Here is a 23075-nt window from a genome sequence, read left to right as displayed (position 1 = left end):
AATATGGTCCATTCTGAAAACATGTCAGAAGGACACTTTTTGGTCATCTGCTTGTATCTTTCCCAAGCTTCATAGAGGGATTCACCATCTTTTTTCTTGAAAGTCTGAACATCCACTCTAAGCTTGTCAGCTTTTGAGGAGGAAAGAATTTATCCAAGAAGGCCGTGACCAGCTTATCCCAAGACTCCAGGCTATCTTTAGGTTGTGAGTCCAACCATGTTCTAGCTCTGTCTCTTACAGCAAAAGGGAAAAGCATGAGCCTATAGACTTCAGGATCTACTCTATTTGTCTTAACAGTCTCACAAATTTGCAAGAACTCAGTTAAAAACTGGTAAGGATCTTCAGATGAAAGTCCATGAAACTTGCAGTTCTGTTGCATTAGAGCAACTAATTGAGGTTTCAGCTCAAAATTGTTTGCTCCAATGGCAAGAATTGAGATGCTTCTTCCATCAAACTTGGACGTGGGTTTAGTAAAATCACCAAGCACCCTCCTTGCATTATTGTTGTTGGATTCGGCTTCCATCTCCTTCTCTTGTTCGAAAATTTCAGAAAGGTTGCCTCTGGATTGTTGTAATTTAGCTTCTCTTAGTTTTCTCTTCAGAGTCCTTTCAGGTTCAGGATCAGCTTCAACAAGAGTGCTTTTTCCCTTGTTCCTACTCATATGAAAGAGAAGAGAACAAGAAAAGAAGAGGAATCCTCTATGTCGCAGTAAAGAGGATCCTTATTATTAGTAGAAGAAGAAAAGAATAAAGAAAGGAGAATCCAAACACAAGGGTAAGGATAGAGACAGTGATTGGAGATGAAGAGAGGTGAAGAGAAGTATTAGTAAATGAATAAATAAATAGAAGATGAGAGAGAGAATTCAAAAATAAATTTTAAAAAGGAGTTAATGATTTTCGAAAAATAAAGATAAGAAATAAAATTAAAATTAAAAATTGAAACAATTAATTAATTTAAGAATAATTTTGAAAAAGGGAGAGATATTTTCGAAAATTAGAGAGGGAGAAGTAGTTAAGTTGTTTTGAAAAAGATAAGAAACAAACAAAAAGTCAAATAGTTAGTTGAAAAGATTTGAAAATCAAATTTGAAAAGATAAGAAGATAAGAAGATAAGATAAGATATTTTAAAATCAAATTTTTGAAAAAAGATAAAATTTTGAAAAAGATATGATATAAAAGATAAGATAAGATAGATTTAATTTTTAAAATTAAAATTAATTACTTAACTAACAAGAAACTAAAAGATAAGATTCTAAAATTTAAAGATTGAACCTTTCTTAACAAGAAAGTAACAACTTCAAATTTTTTAATCAATCACATTAATTGTTAGCATAATTTTTGAAAATAAAGATAAAATTAAGAAAAAGATTTTTGAAAAACATTTTTTTAAAAGAAAATTTCGAAAATTAATAAGAGAAATGAAAAAGATTTGATTTTTGAAAAAGTTTTGAAAAGATAAGATTTTTAAAATTGAAAATTTGACTTGACTTGTAAAAAACAACTAATTTTAAAATTTTTTGACTAAGTCAACTCAAATTTTTGAAAATTATGAGAAAATTAAGGAAAAGATATTTTTTATTTTTGAATTTTTAATGATGTGAGAGAAAAACACAAAAATGACCCAAAACATGAAAATTTTGGATCAAAACACATTATGCATGCATGAACACTATGAATGTCAAGATGAACACCAAGAATACTTGAAGATCATGATGAACATCAAGAACATATTTTTGAAAAAAAATTTTATGCAAAGAAAACATGCAAGACACTAAACTTAGAAATCTTTAATGCATGGACACTATGAATGCAAAAATGCATATGAAAAACAATAAAAGACACAAAACAAGAAAACATCAAGATTAAACAAGAAGACTTACCAAGAACAACTTGAAAATCATGAAGAACACCATGAATGCATGAATTTTCGAAAAGTAATGCATAAATTTTTAAAAAACATGCAATTGACACCAAACTTAAAAATTGACTCAAGACTCTAACAAGAAATACAAAATATTTTTTATTTTTATGATTTTATAATTTTTTTATATTTTTATTATTTTTTTCGAAAATATTCTTTAGAAAAACTAAAATAAAGACAAATTTTTGAAAGATTTTTGAAAACTTTTTTGAAAAGAAAATAAAAAGAAAATTACCTAATCTGAGCAACAAGGTGAACCGTCAATTGTTCATACTCGAACAATCCCCGGCAATGGCGCCAAAAACTTGGTGGACGAAATTGTGATCATCAACAATGGCTCCAAAGACTTGGTGCTCTCAAACATAAATCACACTTTGTCACAACTCCGCACAACTAACACCAACAAGTGTACTGGGTCGTCCAAGTAATACCTTACATGAGTAAGGGTCGATCCCACAGAGATTGTTGGTATGAAGCAAGCTATGATCATCTTGTAAATCCCAGTCAGGCGGATTCAACTATATTAAGAGATTATTGGATTTTCGAATAATAATAATAAATTTAAACAGAAAATAAAGATAGAGTTACTCATGTAATTCAATGGTGGAAATTTCAGATAAGTGTATGGAGATGCTTGTCCCTGTTGGATCTCTGCTTTCCTACTGCCTTCCTTCAATCCTTCTTACTCCTTTCCATGGCAAGCTGTATATAGGGCATCACCATTGTCAATGGCTACATCCCATCCTCTCAGTGAAAATGGTCCAAATGCTCTGTCGCAGCATGGCTAATCATCTGTCGGTTCTCGATCGTGTTGGAATAGAATCCCTTGATTCTTTTGCGTTTGTCATCACGCCCAGCAATCACGAGTTTGAAGCTTGTCACAGTCATTCAATTCCAGAATCCTACTCGGAATACCACAGACAAGGTTAGACTTTCCGGATTCCCATGAATGCCGCCATCAATTCTAGCTTATACCACGAAGATTCTGATTAAGGAATCCAAGAGATATGCGCTCGGTCTAAGGTAGAACGGACGTGGTTGTCAGTCATGCGTTCATTGGTGAGAATGATGATGAGTGTCACGGATCATCACATTCATCATGTTGAAGTGCAACGAATATCTTAGAATAAGAATAAGTCGAATTGAATAGAAAATAGTAGTAATTGCATTAAAATTCGAGGTACAGCAGAGCTCCACACCCTTGATCTATGGTGTGTAGAAACTCCACCGTTGAAAATACATAAGTGATGAAGGTCCAGGCATGGCCGAATAGGGGTGTTCAGATCCAAACCGGTCCAAAAAAAACCGCGAAACCGGACCGATTCAAACCGAAAACCGAATTAAACCGCTCTATTTTGGATATTTTTTGGATTTTGGATCGGTTTTATTGCGGTTCGGTTCGGTTTGCGGTTCCCCTCTACATAACCGAACCGAACCGAACCGAACCGCATATATTACAAATAATAATAATAATAATAATAATAATAATAATAATAATAATAATAATACCTATTACCTACCGTAGCGCACTAGCACTAGCACACTTCACACTTGTGCAGTAGCGCAACGCCGATTCCTAAATTTTGAAAACCCTAAACTAAAGAAGGAAAGTAAGAAACACTTTCTGCTCAGTGCTCTCTCTCTCTCGCTCCTTAGTCCTTACTCCTTAGTCTTCGTTCTTCATCCTTACACAACATCACTCACTCTCACTATCACAGATTCACAGCATCATTCACTCTCAGTCACTCCCACTGACACACGCCGACGTCGTCCGCCACTCTTCTTCTGAATAATGCCCTTCGCCGCCTCCTCTTCTCAGTGACGCCGCTGGCGGCTCCTCTCCGCGGTGACACCGCTGCCGCCTTCTCCCCTCGGTGGCGCTGCTGCTGCTCTTCTTCAAGGTATATTTTTACTTAGTTTTGTTTATTTTGTTTTGTTCTGTTGTTTTAAGATTTTGTTTAAATTTAATTTTTACTTGTTAATCTGTGTTAAACTATGTTAAATTGTTCATTGTTGAAGGTAGATTTTTACTTGCTTTTGTTTATTTTGTTTTATTCTGTTATTTTAAGATTTTGTTTAATTTTAAAGTTTACTTGTTAATCTGTGTTAAACTGTTCAAGCCTCAAGGTATATTTTTACTTGGTTTTGTTTATTTTGTTTTGTTCTGTTGTGTTAAGATTTTGTTTAATTTTATTTTTTACTTGTTAATCTGTGTTAAACTGTTCATTGTTGAAGGTAGATTTTTACTTGCTTTTGTTTATTTTGTTTTTGTAAATCTGTTAAACTTTCACTGATATCATTGATTCAAAAGACAAAAATTTCTTAGAAGGTAACAAGTTCGACTTTGATATTTTTAACAAACTAATGAATATGCAATTCTATACTACCTTAATGTTTCTTATGAGTAAAACATTAAATCTTATGTAACATTGTTCACATCAATCATTGATGGTAGCTTTGAGTTAATGTCTTGTACATATATTTACCTGTGCTTAGTACTTATGCTTCATTTCATATTCTTTTACAAGATAATTGCCACAAATTGCTCAATGTATAATTGTTAATATGAACTTCAGTGATATTTGAAAGGGGACAAAGATGATGGATTTCACGCTTTAAGTGTTCTATTTAGGATGTTCTGGTAGATGCATAAGGAAAAGAAATAAAATAAATAAAAAAGTTATGCTACTAGATTTTCATAATAAGTATAATCTGGAAATATAATGGAACACGACTAGGGTATATGAACAATTAAAAGATAGAAAGAAGCTTGTGAGGTATATGTATAAAATCTACCTTTGTTCTTGTTGATTGAAATTGAATTCTATTTTTTTTATTTTTTGCAGATTTTATATTTGTTCCAGTAATTTTAGCTTTTAATTCGAAGGTCAACAATGTCAGCTTCATATCCTGAGGTAATTTTTTATTGTGTAATGTGTATGTTGGTAACAACTCAATATGTTAATTAATTGAGAAAAATATTAAAATAACATAAACTGATTAATTATCTTTGTTATCACAGGATGTTCAAAGTAGCGAGCCAGGATTTACCAGTGCTACTCCATCCACTTTTGAATCAGTCAGATCTTCAGGACAGTTAGAGTCAATGCCGCCTCCACAGCAGCAATCGCAGCCACAAACTCAGACGCAGACGCAACCACCATCGCTGCCGCCACTGCCGCCGCACAGTGATCAGAACAATGAAGGAACTAGATCTAAGAGGAGGAGAGGCAAAGCAAATGTTGCTAATGAGTCACCTAATCCTGGCCAGTCTGAGGAACAAGGTACAGGTAACACTAAAAAACCTGTTAGACCTAGATCTTGGACTTGGGAGCATTTTAAAAAAGATGATAGTGGTCCCAAACCTAGGGCTATATGTAAGTGGTGTGGAGAATCTTATGCGGCTGATTCACATAAAAATGGTACTAGCAATCTTAAAAGTCACTTGTTGAGTCAATGTAGAAAATTTCCAAAAGATTCACTTGATCCCACTCAAAAAACACTTGTTATGCAGCAACTTAAAAAAGAAGAAGGAAATGGGCTGGGTAATTGTTTGACTTCTGTATCATTTGATCCTGATTTATGTAGACAAGCTCTTGCTAGAATGATAATCATAGATGAGTTGCCTTTTAGATTTGTTGAAGGGGAGGGATTTCGTTATTTCATGAGTGTTTTACAGCCAAAACTCCATATTCCGGGCAGAATTTCAGTTGCTAGGGATTGTTGGAACTTGTTCATGAATGAAAAACATAAATTGAAGTGTGTCTTTGTAAACTCAAATCAAAGTGTGTGTTTGACCACTGATTGTTGGACTTCTGTACAAAATCTAAACTATCTTTGTCTCACTGCACATTTTATTGATCAAGATTGGAAGTTGCAAAAGAGAATTCTTAACTTTTGTCTCATCAAGAATCATAAAGGTGAAACAATTGGTAGGAAGATAGAAAAATGTCTTTTGAATTGGGGAATAAGTAGAGTCTTTAGCATCACGGTTGATAATGCTAGTTCAAATGATGTTGCCATTTGTTACTTGAAAGGTAGAATGGAAGATTGGAATTCACATCCTTTAAAAGGTGAACATTTGCATGTTAGGTGTTGTGCTCATATCTTGAACTTGGTGGTGAATGATGGTTTGAAGGATATGCATTCTTCAATTAGTAAAATTAGAAATGCTGTTAGATATGTCCGTGCTTCTCCTAGTCGTATGGATAGGTTTAAAAGTTGCATTAAAGAGGCTAGGATCCAAGACTGCTCTTGTGTGCAATTAGATGTCCCCACTAGATGGAATTCCACTTACATAATGCTTGATAGTGCTTTAAAATTCCAAAAGGCCTTCAAGAGATTAAGTGAGAGGGATGCTGAGTTTGTAATGATGCAAGGGGGCATTCCAAAGAATGAAGATTGGGATAATGCAAGATGTTTTGTGAGGTTTTTGAAGATTTTTTCTGATGTAACCAAAAAAGTCTCGGGTTCTACATTTGTGACTTCTTCTTCATATTTTCATCACTTTTGTTCAATTCTTAGTTCTTTGAAGACTTGGGCTGATAGTAATGACATACTACTTAAGGGTATGGCTACAAAAATGAAGGCTAAGCATGATAAATATTGGGGTAACTTAAGGAACATGAATATGATGATTTTTGTTGCTGTGGTACTTGACCCTAGATACAAGATTAAGTTTGTTGAGTGGAGTTTTCAAAGGTTGTTTGAGAAGGAGGATGCTGATTTCTTATGTGGTAAGGTGAAGGAAGTATTCAATGACTTGTTTAACAGCTATAGGGTTGCTCTCAATAGTGATCAAGCACACCAATCTGCACAACACAGCCAAGATGTGGATATGGATGATAGTGCCTTTGATGATGTTCGCTTTGCGGCAGCATTTGAAAATGATGTACAAGCAAGTGAGAGTGTCAACACAAATGAAGTGGATTTATATCTCATGGAGTCCTTGGAGAAACCAGTTGATCCAAGTAGTTTTGATATTTTAACTTGGTGGAAAGTGAGCTCTAACAATTACAAATATCCTGTTTTAAGTCAAATTGCGAGGGATATTCTAGCTATGCCGGTGTCAACGGTTGCTTCTGAATCCGCCTTTAGCACGGGAGGTAGAGTGCTTAATCAATATAGGAGCTCTCTTACTCCAAAAACTGTTGAAGCTTTGATTTGTGCACAAAATTGGTTTCGAGCCAATTCATTGCCAATTGACCTTGAGGAGTCTTTTGAAGAATTTGAAAAACTTGAGAAAGGTAATGCTCTTTAATATTATGTTTTATTTTATCTTCACATAGTGATTAACTTTACTATTTGATAATATGTTTAACTTACTAATATTTATTTTATTACATTTTATTGTAGAACTTGAGCCAATTCCTCAACTAATAGATGAAGAAGGCTCTGGTGATGAATCTGATTAGTGATCAGTGCTTCAGCTTTCAGTTTGGAGTTCTTTATGTTATGTTTTTATTAAGACTTTTCTATGTTATTTAATTTTGTGTTGTTGAGACTTGTTTAGTTATTTTGATGCTGAAGAATTATTATTTTATCAATACTTGTTGAATATGTTAGATTGTTGGGCAATTGGACATGTTAGTTTATAATGTTTTATGGAATTTTTGTTTTATTATTACGTTGAATTGTGTTTTATTATTATAATGGATTATTGGACAGGTTATACAACTTTATAAATTAAGTTATTATTTTGTATTTAAAAAACCGCGGATCCAAACCGATCCAAACCGCTTGTAATCGGATCGGATCGGATCGGATTTCCAAAAAATGTTCATCCAATCCAAACCGCACCGCACATAAATTAAGTGTTCGGATCGGATGACTTTTTCCTTCAAAACCGAACCAAACCGCACCGCGAACACCCCTATGGCCGAATGGCCAGCCCCCAAACGTGATCACAGGATCAAAAATACAATCCAGGATGAAAATACAATAGTAAAATGTCCTATTTATAATAAACTAGCTACTTAGGGTTTACAGAAGTAAGTAATTGATGCAGAAATCCACTTCCGGGGCCCACTTGGTGTGTGCTTGGGCTGAGCTTGAATGTTACATGTCCAGAGGCTTTTATTGGAGTTGAACACCAAGTTGTAACGTGTTTCTGGCGTTCAACTCTGGTTCGTGACGTGTTTCTGGCTTTTGACTCCAGAATGCAGCATGGAACTGGCGTTGAGCGCCAATTTACGTCATCAAATCTCGAATAAATATGAACTATTATATATTGATGAAAAGATATGGATGTCTACTTTCCATCGCCATTGAGAGTGCACCATTTGGAGTTCTGTAGCTCCAGAAAATCCATCGAGTGCAGGGAGGTCAGATTCCAACAGCATCAGCAGTCCTTTGTCAACCTTCTTATCAGAGTTTTGCTTAGGTCCCTCAATTTCAGCCAGAAAATACCTGAAATCATAGAAAAACACACAAACTCATAGTAAAGTCCAAAAATGTGAATTTAACATAAAAACTAATGAAAACATCCCTAAAATTAGTTAGATCATACTAAAAACTACCTAAAAACAAAGCCAAAAAGCGTATAAATTATCTGCTCATCAGATGGCCACCAAGAAGGGACTCGGAAAAGCTTCTAAATAGGGAGACAAACAAGTTCATATGCACATTCTTTGGAGAAAGAGCAGCAGTTGTAGCTCACAACCCCCGTCCACATGCATATCTTTGCATGCACCGAGGACGGTGCAATCTTTAAGTGTGGGGAGGTCGATACCGATCTCCGTGGGTTAGTCACTTTCTTCTCAACACCAATTTTTATTTCTCTTTGTTAGTTCATTGCTGCATTTGCATGTTTGATTGCATGTTTGTTTGATTTTGTGCATATTTTACCAACTACTTAGTTGAAGTAATATTTTCCTTTTCAAGAAACTTTTTATAGCATTTCACTAACTTGAATTAAAACTTTTGTTAAACTTGTTTGAAAAAATTTTATTTTTGGAACATGGTTTAGAGCTCAAAACACAAAACCAGTGAGATTTTGAGCCTAATTGATTAGTTGCATTTTATCAACCAATATTCTATTTTGGTGTGTGTTGTTCTCTCTAAAATTGTGATCTATATCTTGCTTGATTCTATATTTCTATGGTTTAATGTATGTATACACTTATATGATTGAGGCCTTGTTTTATTTAGCTTACATACCCATATGGCCTTACCCCTTTCATTATCTTTTGCAAACCAATTTGAGCCTATTTTATCCTATTTGTTCTTTACTTTAGCTCATCACTAACTCTAAACGGAAAATAATAATGTCCTTAATTTGAATCCTTGGTTAGCTTAGACTAGTCAGAGTGTTCATAATTTAAGTGTGGGGAAGTTGGGTTTGGAAACATTTGGTTTGAGAATTGGGTGTTGTATATTCTAGAGAAAATGTGAAAAAGAATGTTAAACACATGTTTATGCATGCAATACCTTAATCATATGCATTGAGAAAGACAAAAGAAAAGAAAAAATAGAAAAAATATAGAGAAAAAAGAAAAGAAAAAGAGCAAACAATAAAAAGGGACAAAATGCCCCAAAGTAAATGATGGTAGCAATGCATATGAGTTGTACTCAAATTCGGGGGCATGGATATGTAGCAAAACATAGTTAATGGGTAGTTGGGCTTTATATTATGACTACATGGATTATCCTAAGTTAGGTGAGAAGTTTAGGTTAATTAAGGATTCAGATTTTAGTCCACTTGACCAAATACAATCCTACCTTGACCTTGACCCCATTACAACCCTTAAAAGACCTCTTGTTTTGTGTATTTGTGCATTAAATTTCTGTTGATTGGTAGAAGAAAAGCAAGTCTTAGAAAGCAAGCTTAGTAGAGAATTGAGAGAATCGAACCTTAAACACCTGAGTGATTAGAGTGTATACACTTCCAGTGAGGGTTCGATGCTCGATTCCTTGTTCTTGGCTTTCATGAGCTATCTTCTTCTTGCAAGTTTACTTGTACCTTATTTTATAATTTGAATTAGTCAAATCCAGTTCATATTTGTTCTTAAAAGATTTGTTTACTTTTAACCAAATTGGTGGAAACATTTTTGCATGTAGTTGCATTCATTTAGATAGGTTGCATTTCATACTTTCTACCATTCATCTTCACTCTTATAGCTTTTCTTGAGCTTAGCATGAGGCCATGCTGATAAACCCCAATTTTATGGTTTATCTTGTGCTTATTTTGGGGGATTTTATCAGCTTTTCTCACATTTATTCAATGAAATAGCATGGTTTTGCAATTCTCCATTGATTCGTGCTTAAATGTGAAAACATGTTTTTTAGGCCCTAAAATAGCTAAATTTAATCCATTCGATGCCTTGATATATTTGTTGAGTGATTTCAGGTTCATAAGGTAAGTATTGGATGGAAGAAATGAGGAGAAAAGCATGCAAAGTGGGAGAACTCATGAAGAAATGAAGGAACCGTAAAGTTGGCAAGCCTGACCCCCTGGCACTCAATCGACCATAACTTGAGTTACTGAGGTCCAAATGAGACAGTTCCAGTTGCGTTGGAAAGCTAACATCCGGGACTTCGAAATGATATAAAATTTACTATAGTTGCCTGATGTATAGAGGCGCGCACGCGCACATGACGCGCGCGCACCGATGCTGCACGTGGGTCCACTTTAAGCAATTCATGGCTAGCGATTTCTAGAGCATTTTGGGCCCAATCCAACTCATTTCTAATGCTATTTCCTTGCAATTTACCATGCTTTCCTTTTGTACCTACCAACTGTTTGACAAAATGCTTGCTTGGGCTTTAGAGTAGAATTTTATGCTCTTGCCTTGGGAAGATAACTTAGGAACTCTTGAGTTGCTAATGTCCAAGTGATTGATGATTGGGAGCCATTAACCCTAAATCTCACTAATTGAATTGGTGAAGACCTAGGACTTATGGACTTGGATTGACATAGCTCATTTGACTTTCCTTTATTAGTTAAAGGATGACTTAATGGGGTTGATCCTTGCCAATTCTCATGTTATGGTTAGTGATAAGGATAGAGATCCTTGACCACCAACCTTTGCCAAGACTTTTTAGCTATTAGTTTATTTCCTTGTCATTTATCTTTCATGTCTTTTATCAAAAAAACCCCAAAACATACTTTATAGCCAATAATTAAGCACTTCATTGCAATTCCTTGTGAGACGACCCTGAGTCTAAATACTTTGGTTAATTTTCATTTGGGGTTTGTTACTTGTGACAAAATCATATTTTAGTTTGATGTGAGAGTTGTTTGTTGGTTTAGAGCTATGCTTACAATGAAATTCTTCTTTTTATATGAGAAATTCCTAACTGACAACAATTCTCGCTATCACATGCTAATGTTTAAGTGTGGGGAGATTTGATGCACCACTATTTTGTGGTACATCTTGTGCTTAATTGAGTGAATTTTATCCACTATTCTCACACTTATTCATTGAAATTGCATGGTTTACATTTTTCTTCCTGATTTTGTGCTATGATTGAAAACATGTTTCTTTGGTCTTAATTTAGCTCATTTTAATCCTCTCTTATTACCATTCGATGCCGTGATCCGTGAGTTAAGTATTTTCAGGCTATATAGGGTAGGAATGGCTTAAAGGATGGAGAGGAAGCTTGCACAAATGGAAGGAGCACAAGAATTAAAGGAGATAACCAGCGAGAAGCGACGCGTGCACGTACCTGACGCGTGCGCGTGATTTGGAGATTTGCACAGCGACGCGTGCGCGTACCTGACGCATACGCGTGACACGCGAAGAAGACCATCGACGCATACGCGTGACTGACGCGTACGCGTGATATGCGTCACGTGCAAAAAACACAGAAAATACTGGGAGCGATTTTGGGCTGAGTTTTGACCCAGTTTCCAAGCCCAAAAACACAGAATATAAGCTGCAGAGTGAGGGAATCACGGGGCATTCAGAGAACTTCTCATTCACACAATTTGAGGTTTAGATGTAGGTTCTAGAGAGAGAGGCTCTCTCCTTTCTCTAGGTTTTAGGATTTAGGATTTCTTCTTTCAATTTCTCCTTAGGTTCAAGTTCAATCTTCCTTTAGTTCAGTTTTCTCTTACTTTTATTTGTTTAAACACTTTAGTTCATCTTCTTCTCTTGTTGATTTTCCTTTTATGCCATTTTAATATTTATGAATTCTCATGTTAGATTGATTTTTTTAATACAATTTGAGGTATTTTATATTTATGATTTCTTTCTTCTATTATTTGTGAGTTATTGATGTTTGCAATTGGTTGTTTGGATTTAATATTCCTTGCTAGTTTTCTCTGCTTTTGTGTTATGCCTTCCAATTGTTTGATAAAATGCTTGGGAGGGTTTTAAGTTAGATTTTTCTCCTTTTGGCCTTGGTTGAGTAATTGGTGACACTTGAGTTATCAAACTCCTTTGTTGATTGATAATTGAAAGTTGCTAATTGATTTGGATTCCACTAAATCTAGTCTTTCCTTAGGAGTTGACTAGGACTTGAGGAACTAAATTGATTCGTCCACTTGAATTTCCTTCAAAATTAGAGGGTTAACTAAGTGGGAGCAATGAACAATTCTCATCACAATTGATAAGGATAGCTAGAATAGGACTTCCAGTTCTCATACCTTGCCAAGAGCTTTTCTAGTTATTAGTTTACTCCTTTTGCAATTTACAATTCTTGCTTCCTTATTCAAAAACCTCAAAATATACTTTTCCATAACCAATAACAAGAACACTTCCCTGTAATTCCTTGAGAGACGACCTGAGGTTTGAATACTTTGGTTATTAGTTTTAGCAGGGGTTTGTACTTGTGACAAACAATTCTTTTATATAAAAGGATTCTTGTTGGTTTAGAAGCTATGCTTTCAACGATAACTTATTGTGAAATTCTAAACCGGAAAAACTGTTCATCATCTGCGCTGCTCCCTGGATCCAGGAGAATTTTCTTTACTAATGGTTCTCTGACTTGTGCGGATATTACCACTGGGTCGTCGAGGTTTTGGTCCTTTTCTTTGCAATCTGTGGTGAAGAATGAAATTTCTAGTTTGTTTGAGTTGATGGTATAGGCTGAGCTTGACCCCGTGACCGACATCATGGTCCTATCTCTTTCTCGCCGAGTTGGTACATCCTCCTCCTACAAAATTGCCAGAAATACAATTTATTATGCGACGAGGTGGATTAATATCTTCATCTACCTTTTTCCCTTTGTCACGGAAATTATCATTTGTTTTGGAATGTTGGCCAAAGTTTTCCGTATTCCGTTTTCGTCCTTAGGTATCGATGTATTTGTCTAACAGGCCTTGGCATGCCAACTTTTCGAGCAAGTCTTTTCCTATCACACAGTCAACTATGGTATGCCCTTATTTTGATGAAAGGTGCAGTATTTGAATTTGTCGACGTATCATTGATCTTGGTATGTGCCTACTTTGTTTGGAGGTTTGATGCGTTTGGAATGTAAGATGTCTCGGATGATGTCTTCCCTTTTTTTTGTTAACGGGAGTATAACTGTCAAACTTTGGTGTGAGTTTGAACGATCTTTGGTCTGTTCTACTGCTCGCCTGCTTGTTTCATTTTTCGTCCTCTCTATTTGGAATGGGCCGTTCGGAGTTGTCAGAGTTCTTCAATTTCAATCTGGCTCGTTGCTGTTTCTCGAAACTCGGCAAGGGTCTTGGGTTTTGTTATAACAATGGCCTCCTGGAACTTTTCGGGATGGAGCCCGCTTTTCAAAGTGTGGAGGTGGACCTCTGGGTTTAAGTTAGGTATTTCTGTCATTGCTTCAGCAAACCTTGTCATGTAGTCCTTGAGACTCTCATGTGGTCCTTGTTTTGTGGTACTTAGGTAGTCGGAGTTGTGCACATATATTTTGGATGCTGCAAAATTGTTGACGAAAAGATCAGCCAACTCATCAAAACTAGAAATGGAGCCTTTGGGAAGATTGGAGAACCAGATCAAGGCAGCTCCATCTAGGAAGGTGGAAAAAGTTTGGCATAAGATTGGATCGGATTCCTTATTTATGAACATCATCATATAGAACTTGGTGATGCGGATGTTGGGATCTCCCATTTCCTCGTAAGGTTTCAGAGTCATTGGTAGGGTGAAATTCTTGGGCATTTGAAAGCTCATGATCTCCTTTGAAAAGGGGTTGGTTCTTTTTGTTATTGCCTTTGAAGGAGTTGGTATGACATGCTTGGCCTCCGACGTATGTTCGTCGTGGTCATCTTTATTTCCAATATTCTTCTGTTCTCTTTCTTTGCTTTGACTGTGTTGTCTCTGTCGTAGCAATTCAGCCATCTTTTGATTCTCCACCCGGAGGGATTCATTGATAACCATTAGCCTGGCTGGAGTGGGATTTGAAGGTGCGTGGCTGTGTTCGTCTACCATAGACTGCAACCTGCAAGAAAAACGAAAAACTACAGCGAGTAATAATAGAGTGTGGGGTTAAATTAATTTCGGTCCCACGGTGGGCGCCAGATATTCCTGTGTGAGCAACTATTTCCAAGGTATGGCTCGTCCTTCTGGTGTTCGAACTTGCTTTCCTTGGACGAAAGGGGTGATATGTCGTCTTCTCGTAAGAGCGGCGGCGGTAGGTACTTGTAAAGGGACTCCAACGCTCAAAAAAGAAAGAGTGTGAGTTATTCAGAAAGAGTGTGAAATGAATTGCGTACCTTGTGACTTAGTGAGTCACTCATATATATTGAGTTGTTTTGAGACGGTTATGCGTATCTATTGCTTGTTTCTCGAAGCCGTTTGGCTAATACTCCATAACTTGGATTTTAATGGTTCGGTTAGAGATATTTTTGAGAAGGCGGTTTCCAATTCTGAGATTATTTAAACTATTTTGGACCGACTTTTAAAGGATAGATCACTACTCAATATAAAAAATAAAAAGCAATTATTTACATGCTAGTTAATGTCTATATGATCATATCTAAAGAAAGATAGAAATATAATTTGTCTTAATAGAGAAAAATCCCACATGTTGCAGCAAAAAAGTCAAATAACAAGGGGAAAGGAAATAATAGAGAAACCGAGAACCCGTAACGGCCACTTTCTGTAATGACTATCTATACAACTAATAATGAAACTGAAAATGCGTAAATGATTAAACTCGAACTATTGTCTATGTCTCTTCAATGGTTATTAGGCCATGTGTCTTTCATCACTCTATTCAATTCCATTATTATTATCAATGTCATGCCATTTTAGGACTCCAAAGCCATTTGGTATAAGCACCACATATGTACACCCTCCAACCTCTAATTGTTCTTTAGCTCACATTAATTTTACCCTAAATTAATGTCATAATTATTACTGCATACATAACAGATTTTACACATTTGTGTAACATGTTACGTATGCATATTAATCACCAAATCAACCATATAATTAACATTTATTTTTCAATCAATTAATTCTATATAGATAAGATATGATATGGTGAACTAAAGTACTCTTCAACTAAGAGGGGTTGGATAGTTTGAATATGAGGAAGTTCATCATCTTTCACTTTCAGGCTTAGGAACCATTTCAGGATGGACCACGAGGGCCTTAAACAAATCCTCAAATAAGGACTGATAATTTCATGTACGGTACACACTTAATGCTAAGACTTACATGTAGCATAACAAATATGGATCTTTTATACAGACATTTGATTGTGCATTGTTACATTAATAAAAATGAAAAAAATTTAAATTTATTTAAAAATTTAAATATACAAATTTAATTAGATGACTTATAAAATATTAAAGACTAAAAATATTAGTATAACAAAAACTGACAAATGTTAATTCAAATCTAAGAAAAAAAAGAAAAATATAATTACATTAAGTGTATATCAAACTCAATCATAAAAATTAAATATCAGTACAAAATATATATAAAAATATAAATTATATGTTAAAAATAAATTAAATTATATATATATTTATATCCAAATATATAATAACTAATTTTAATAGAATTTAGTATCTACTTAACAGTATCCACCTACCATTTCTAATAATGAAAATCACATCTATTGATATGAAAATGCAAGAGGTCTTGGTTCTATCTTTATCTTCAACTAAGTTGATATTTGTGCACACTGCACACATATAACTCCTTATCATATACAGTATATTGACAGCATATAAGAAACCAGTTCATGTATAAATTTTTGCAATTTTCGTATACTTTAATATATGTAGTATGCATTTACAAGTGCTTAAAAAAAAGTGTTTAATTTAGAGAAAGAGCTGATAATTAAGATGAGCGTTATCCAAACTACCTTACTACCATTTCTGAATATATAGGCTTAAGAGAGGGTTCATGTGAGCATATAATAAGAAGATGGTTATATTGTATTTATCATTTAATGACGTCTGATGTCACAGTTTAGACTTTTGATCATTCCGTGAAGAGAGTACACCGAACAAACTTTCCGGCTAACTCCCAAACTACACAATTATTATTCTCTTTTCCACTGAGATCACATATCTTATAGTATCATGTTCTCGTTCATGTCCAATCAATAAAAATTAGACCTTAGTAAGAAAAGTTTATAAAATTATTAAATTAGTAATAAACAAAAATTTAAATAAGATGTCTAATTTTTATTGATAAAACATGAATAAAAACTTGGAAGTAAAATTGGTGATTTTGTTTTGTTTTATTTTAAATAAAATTTTATTTAGATAAATTAAAGATTAATTTATTATAAATTTATATTTTATTTAATAATTTATTATTTAAAAATTTATTATTAATTAATAAATTACAACATATATAAAACTATATACATACAATATTTATTTAAATAGACTAGTGAATTAAATATTACTCTAACATAAATGCTTAGTTATACAGATGACCTCTAATTTCTTTCATATATTGGATTCTTGTGTAATCCAGCCCAACCTTTCATGCACACTATAGCCTCCATTATCCTCACAAACCCATTTTCCTCTTCACACCCGGTTATATACACGAACCCTTATATATTAACAATTTAATTTTGATATGAAAAAAGTAATTATATATGCGCATTTAACTATACATAAAAATAATTATCTTTTATATTAACTATGTAAATAATTATAAAAAAAATATAATTATACATATATTTAATTATAAAATATTTTAAATTAAACTAGTACATCAAAATTAATTATTTAACTTACATTTACTATATGAGTGCAATTTTGGCGTGATATAAAATATTTCGTAATATCATTTAATTTGATTCATGAGTTTAAATGATGTTTTAAGTAATCCGTTTAAAAGTTTAATTATTTTAAATAATATAACAACAAATTATACATAACAATTGAATTCTTATTATATATATATTAAGTCCCAGATGAGATGAGTTATACAGATAAAAGAACATAAACATTAATTAATTCATCAAATAATATTATATTCTATGGATCAATAATGGGTCAAACACTTATCTATCTCATATTATTAATAAGCATTTGAAATTAACTCTTTTTTTTTCTTTTCTTTTTTCTCTTCTCCAAAAATACTAACCGTCATTAGTTAAGATTAAGATTAAGATTAAGATACAGTAATCATTCTTCACACTCCAACATCATATATATATATATACCCTAATTAATGATCACTAATCATGATGGCCATGGCTGCTTAGGGTTCCAAATCCGGGTAGCCCCGGCGGCGGCGGTGGCGGTGGCATGGAAGTGGCGGCAGCAGCAGAAGGAGCGTGAAGCAAATTATTAATAGTAAGTAGTGGTGCAAAAGGCCAATTAGGTGGTAGTTGATTTGGATTTGATTCGAGGAACCTGACTTGGCGCTTCAAGAACTTAACATATCGAACGGCTTCGTCGAGCATGGAAGCGGTGTCCATTTTGGTGCCACCTGGAACTAACCTCTGAAGGATTCGGATCCTCTCACTGATCCTCTCCCTTCTGTGACGCGCTGCCACGCTCTGAGGGTCGTCGCTTATGCGCACGTTTCGCCTCCTCGGCTTTCGAACGCTAGCCGGGTCGATGTCCACCGGTTGCATAGCGGCGATGTTGTACATCATCTCCTTCATCACTCCTAATTCTTCTTCAGCCTCTTCGTCTTTGACTTCTTGCACTTGGTTCCCTATTATGTCACTAAAGAAGGTTCTAAAAGATGAGGATGACGGTGAGAGTATTGCTGGTCTTTGTTGTTGAAGGTTGGGCCAGGACATAAGAGGAATTTGGTTATCATTGAGAGTAGTGAGGTTGTTATGATCTTCTTCTTGTTTTGTTTCCATGATCTTATTTTCATCATAATCATGATGAGGAAGATCATTATTGTTCCAATTAGTGATATCAATATCTGTGAATGTGCAAATAGTGTTGCGGTGGTTTGTTTCCATGGCAGGCCCCGAAAATATATGCCAGAATATATTATATGGTGTATGTATTCTATATATATATATATACATATATGTATGTTGTATATATGATGATCAATATATATATATACCTAGTTTGTGGTTTTTTTTTATTTTTAATTTTGAATATTGAGTGGGCTAAATGGCTAATACAAGTGTAAGAGAAAATAAGGGAAGAAGGGAGGTGAATGACAGAAACTGGGCTCTCGTGTGCCCGAAACATCACTAATATCATTTTCACCATTAAAAAAGTGCGTACTCCTCATATTCCTGTGTGTGGTGACTGGTGAAGTTTGGAAATTTCTTTTTTTTTTTCATGTCTTGAATTTTAGAAATATTTTCTTTGCTTGTGAAAAAAAAAAAAAAAAAAAAAACTCATTTTCACCATTAAACTTCAATTGTATAAGTATAAACGGTTACCCTCTTATTATTGGAAAACGATGATGCAACTTGTAAAGTAATAATGACACTCTCTCTTAATTATATCATTTTATATTTTTATAAATACAACAAAATAGTATTAAAAAATATTAATATGACAAATAAAGATTGAGAAGTATTTTTTTTTAAAAAAATTATATATATATCTTAAACAGTTGGTATCTATATGCTAAGAATGAACCAATTAAGAAAGAAATGGTGGGTATAGCGTATAGTTAGGGAGCTTATTATTATGCAAGTTGATGAGCTTCAAATTTTCTCATCCTTTCCTCAACATATTTATGTTTTGCCTCTTATAGATGAAAAGGATTCCATCAATGCGGTTTTACAAGGTTCGAACAGAAACCTTCTCTCTTTTCTTTTTGTGAATCTAACATTACTTTTAAGTACTTGGTGATTTAATTAGTATATGATGAAAGAAAGAGGAGATGTAACTGGTTTATCATTCTTTTTTCCTCCTTCTTTTTTTATATATTTGCATATTATATATGTAGTTGTGGTAATATACATTTTATCTAGTTAATAAAAAAAAACAATTTTATCCACAAAATATATATATATATATATATATATATATATATATATATATATATATATATATATATAAATCTAGAAAAGTCATTAATATAGCTTAAATGACACCAAAATACTACAGTTATCTTGAATGAACTAATTATACTAAATTCAAGTCAATAAGACTAAGTGCACCTAATTTAAATCCAAAAAATGTATTGAAATTATCTAATGATAACAACACATAAATAAACTCAATTCAAAACAAGTAAAGACCAAGTGTATTTTATTTAAGTTTAGAATATTACTTAATAATAATGACATACAAGCAAACTCAATTTGAAACAAACACATAAACTAGATTCAATCATCCACAAAAAAAATACATTAATGTAAATTTTAAATCTAGAAAAGTCACCAATATCACTTGAATGATACTAGAAATACTACAATTATCTTGCACGAACTAATTACATAAAATCCAAGTCAATAAGGCCAAGTACTTAATAATTACAACACAAACAAATTCAGTTCAAAACTAGTATAGATCAAGTGTACTTTATTTAAATCTAAAATATATCAAAATTATTTAATACTGATGACACACGATAAACAAACTCAATTCACAACAAATATACAAACAAGACTTATTCAATCATAAAAACATATGCATATACAATTTAAATTCAGCTAATAAAATTTTATGTATAACTCAAAATTCCTCCTCTTTTTCTTCTTTTTCATCCGTATCATCTTCTTTTTCTTCTTTTTTTATTTATCTTTTTTTCTTGTTTTACTTTCTTATGATTCTTTTGGTTTTACTCTTTTAATAAAAATAAAATATATTATGCTACAAAATCACTAAAAATAAGAGGAGGAGAAAACAAAAAAATATAGCAACAACATCAGCAATAAAAAAAACTTTGAAAAAGAAACACACGAAAAAGAAGAAACACGAATAAAAAAAATAAAAAATACAAGAATATTCATGTAGTTATTGGAGTATATATTTACGTTCTTATTAATAATAAAATTAATTTTTGTTGGATTCGAATCAACTTAATTAAATTTAGTTATAAAAAAAAATTTAAATGTGTAGTACAACAATATATTAATATCTTCAGGAAAAGTGAATTTTGATTTAAAATCAAATTATTAAAAACAGTAATTACAATTGATATTTAACTGTATCCTAAATTAAATATTTTACTGTTTATCTGATTAGCATATCTAGAAGAAGATATAATTGTATTATATATATATATATATATATATATATATATATATATAATCACACCGATAGAAAAGATCATAGTCACATTTAATATTTTTTCTCTCTAATATGCTCTTTTGGTACACTAAATTCTTAGAGTCGCTTCTCTATTCTCATCACCAGTGGCGGAATTTGAAATAAAATTTTGGGGCAGATAGAAAATAATTATCAATATGTTTTTTATATGGACTCTATTTAAGATAAATTCGTCCAATCCCATTTCTCTGATTTGAGTGATATTGTCAAATTTAAAGCCTTTTTCCAAGGTCTTGTTTCAAAAAATTAAGGTTAAACTAATCAGATGCAACTCTTTGAACTTTTGAAGGTTGTATCTCACTTTTTTCGTGATTCATTAAAATAGAAGAACTATCTACAGGTGTTGATATTGTAAAAGTTATATGTTCTCCTTCTTACATATTAATCTTCCTCTTAAAAAATACATTAATACTTTGATTTTTTATAATTATTTTATATAAAAATTTGAATATATATCCTGTAAAATATGTAAAAAAGAAGTTAGAAAGACAAATATTAAAATTTATAATATTTATTAAAATTTTAGGGTAAGTATTGTTTTGGTCCCTAAAATTTAGGGCCAGAATCGAAATCGTCCTTCTTCTAATTTTGGATTTAAAATCATCCTTAATAATTTTTTTGTATTAAAATCGTCATTTTTATTAAAATTTTTAATTTAATTCCTAAACTACCCCTATTCCTATTTTAATAATAAAAATTATAAAATAAAAAAAAAACAAAACGCGTGTTTGGGGAAGGGAGGAGTAAACACGTGGGTGGGGGGTATACGAAGGTGCAGGGGCAGGGGAGGGGAAGGGAAGGAGGGAGGGGGATGGCGCCGGGGAGGGAGCTGCTGCTCGCGTTGCTGCCGTCAGATCCTGTCGCCGCTGTTCGTGCTTCAGTCGCCGCCACCATCGCGCCGTTTGCGTCGTGCCATCGTGAGCAGAACCACGAAGAGAGATGGATCGCGAGTGAGGGGGTCACGGGCTTGGAGCCGCCGCGCCTTCATCATCACCGCGTATTCGTCGCGCTGCCGCCGTCGTCCTCACCACGCTACCGGGGGGTGGAGAGAGAAAGAAGGGGGGAGAAACAGGGAGGTCGCCGCCGTGACCTCGTCGTCGTTGGCTTCCGCTCCGCTGCTGCTCGCCGCCTCGCCGCTGCTGCTCGCCGCCTCTGCTTCTTGCTTCGACTTCTGTTTCTCCTTCGTCTTCTGCTTCTTCTGCTTCTTGATTTGTTGAACCTTTGATTTGTTGAATCATTGTTGGATTTGAGTTGTTGGTTTTCTTGATTTCTGAATTTCTTGTTTGCTATTGATGGAAGAAGTTTGTTAATTGATCTCTGTTTGTTATTTGCTGTGGTGGTGGTGTTGGTGTTGGTGTTGGTGTTGGTGTTGGCGGTGGCAGTGGCGGTGGCGGTGGCGGTGGCGGTGGAGGAGGTAATTGTGTTGGTAGTGGTGAGGGTATTTTTGTCCAAAAAAAATTATAAGGACGATTTTAATACAAAAAAAACATTAAGGATGATTTTAAATCCAAAATTAGAAGAGGGACGATTTCGATTCTGGCCCTAAACTTTAGGGACCAAAACAGTACTATTTATACAAATACGATAGTATCAATACTTATTGAATATTCTAATATTTTTTATCATATAAAAAATTAACTTAATTAAACAGTTAAATATAAAATAATATTAAATTATATAAATAAAAAATACATAATTTTTTATATTTGAATTCAAAGGTAGAGAAATTGTTGCTTATTGAATAAAGAGTTGCGAAATGTGAATACACTCAATTCAGTCTAAATCCAACATGTTTTGAATGTTTAAAATTAAAAATTATTGTACAATAAAAACAAAAGATGAATATTAAACTTTGGTATTTTAAGTTATAGTAAAATATTTGAACCAAATTAACTATTTTTTATTTTTTAAAAAAATATTACTAATTTTTTTAATAAAAATTTGGGGCCATGGCTCCTTATAAGAACTAAGCTCCGCCCTGCTCATCACAAATTATTTGGTGCTTTTTAATAAGATAAATGTGATATTTTATTTTTTTATTTTATTATTTGTAAGAGAAAAATTTAACAAAAGGAGACAATATATATATATATATATATATATATATATATATTAAAAAAATAAAAAATTTAAAAATTATATTATTTAATATTTATTAATTTTAATAATAATTAATAAATATTAAATAAATTCTATATGTATTTTTTTTCATCAAACATTTTTTAACCAAAAAATAAAGAGAGACACAGATAACGAGTACATTACTTTTTTTAACATAATGAAATACCTCTCTATATAAATGCATAATTTGATAGAAGCTTTGCTTTAGTTCATCTTGAGATAACAATTAGGCTTAACAATTAATATTATATATATATACTATTAATTATTATAAAGAAAAGTGAATGTTTAGTACAACTATATAAAATATCTTGGGAAAGTGAATTTTGATTTAAATTCAAGTTATTAAAAACAATAATTACAATTGATCTTTAATTGTATTCTAAATTAAATATTTACTGTTTGTCTGATTAACATGTTCAGAAGAAGATATAATTAT

At 33.1% G+C, this 23075-nt stretch overlaps 2 protein-coding genes across 2 annotated transcripts; one reads left to right on the top strand and one right to left on the bottom strand.

Annotated features, from left to right (window-relative positions):
* Nucleotides 1-4814: 4814 nt before the first annotated feature.
* On the top strand, nucleotides 4815-7334 carry LOC114924545 (zinc finger BED domain-containing protein RICESLEEPER 2-like). The gene is made up of 3 exons (XM_029289404.1): nucleotides 4815-4835; nucleotides 4943-7166; nucleotides 7276-7334. Exons 1-3 carry the CDS (start codon nucleotides 4815-4817, stop codon nucleotides 7332-7334), a joined length of 2304 nt encoding a protein of 767 aa, XP_029145237.1.
* Nucleotides 7335-17490: 10156 nt separating this feature from the next.
* Nucleotides 17491-18234, bottom strand: LOC112718289 (uncharacterized). Its single transcript, XM_025770096.3, has one exon. It carries the CDS (start codon nucleotides 18232-18234, stop codon nucleotides 17491-17493), a length of 744 nt encoding a protein of 247 aa, XP_025625881.1.
* Between the last annotated feature and the right edge of the window lie 4841 nt (nucleotides 18235-23075).

The sequence above is a fragment of the Arachis hypogaea genome, chromosome 10, assembly GCF_003086295.3.
Source record: "Arachis hypogaea cultivar Tifrunner chromosome 10, arahy.Tifrunner.gnm2.J5K5, whole genome shotgun sequence".
Taxonomy (NCBI): Eukaryota; Viridiplantae; Streptophyta; class Magnoliopsida; order Fabales; family Fabaceae; genus Arachis; species Arachis hypogaea.
This window is presented reverse-complemented; position numbering and strand designations above follow the sequence as displayed.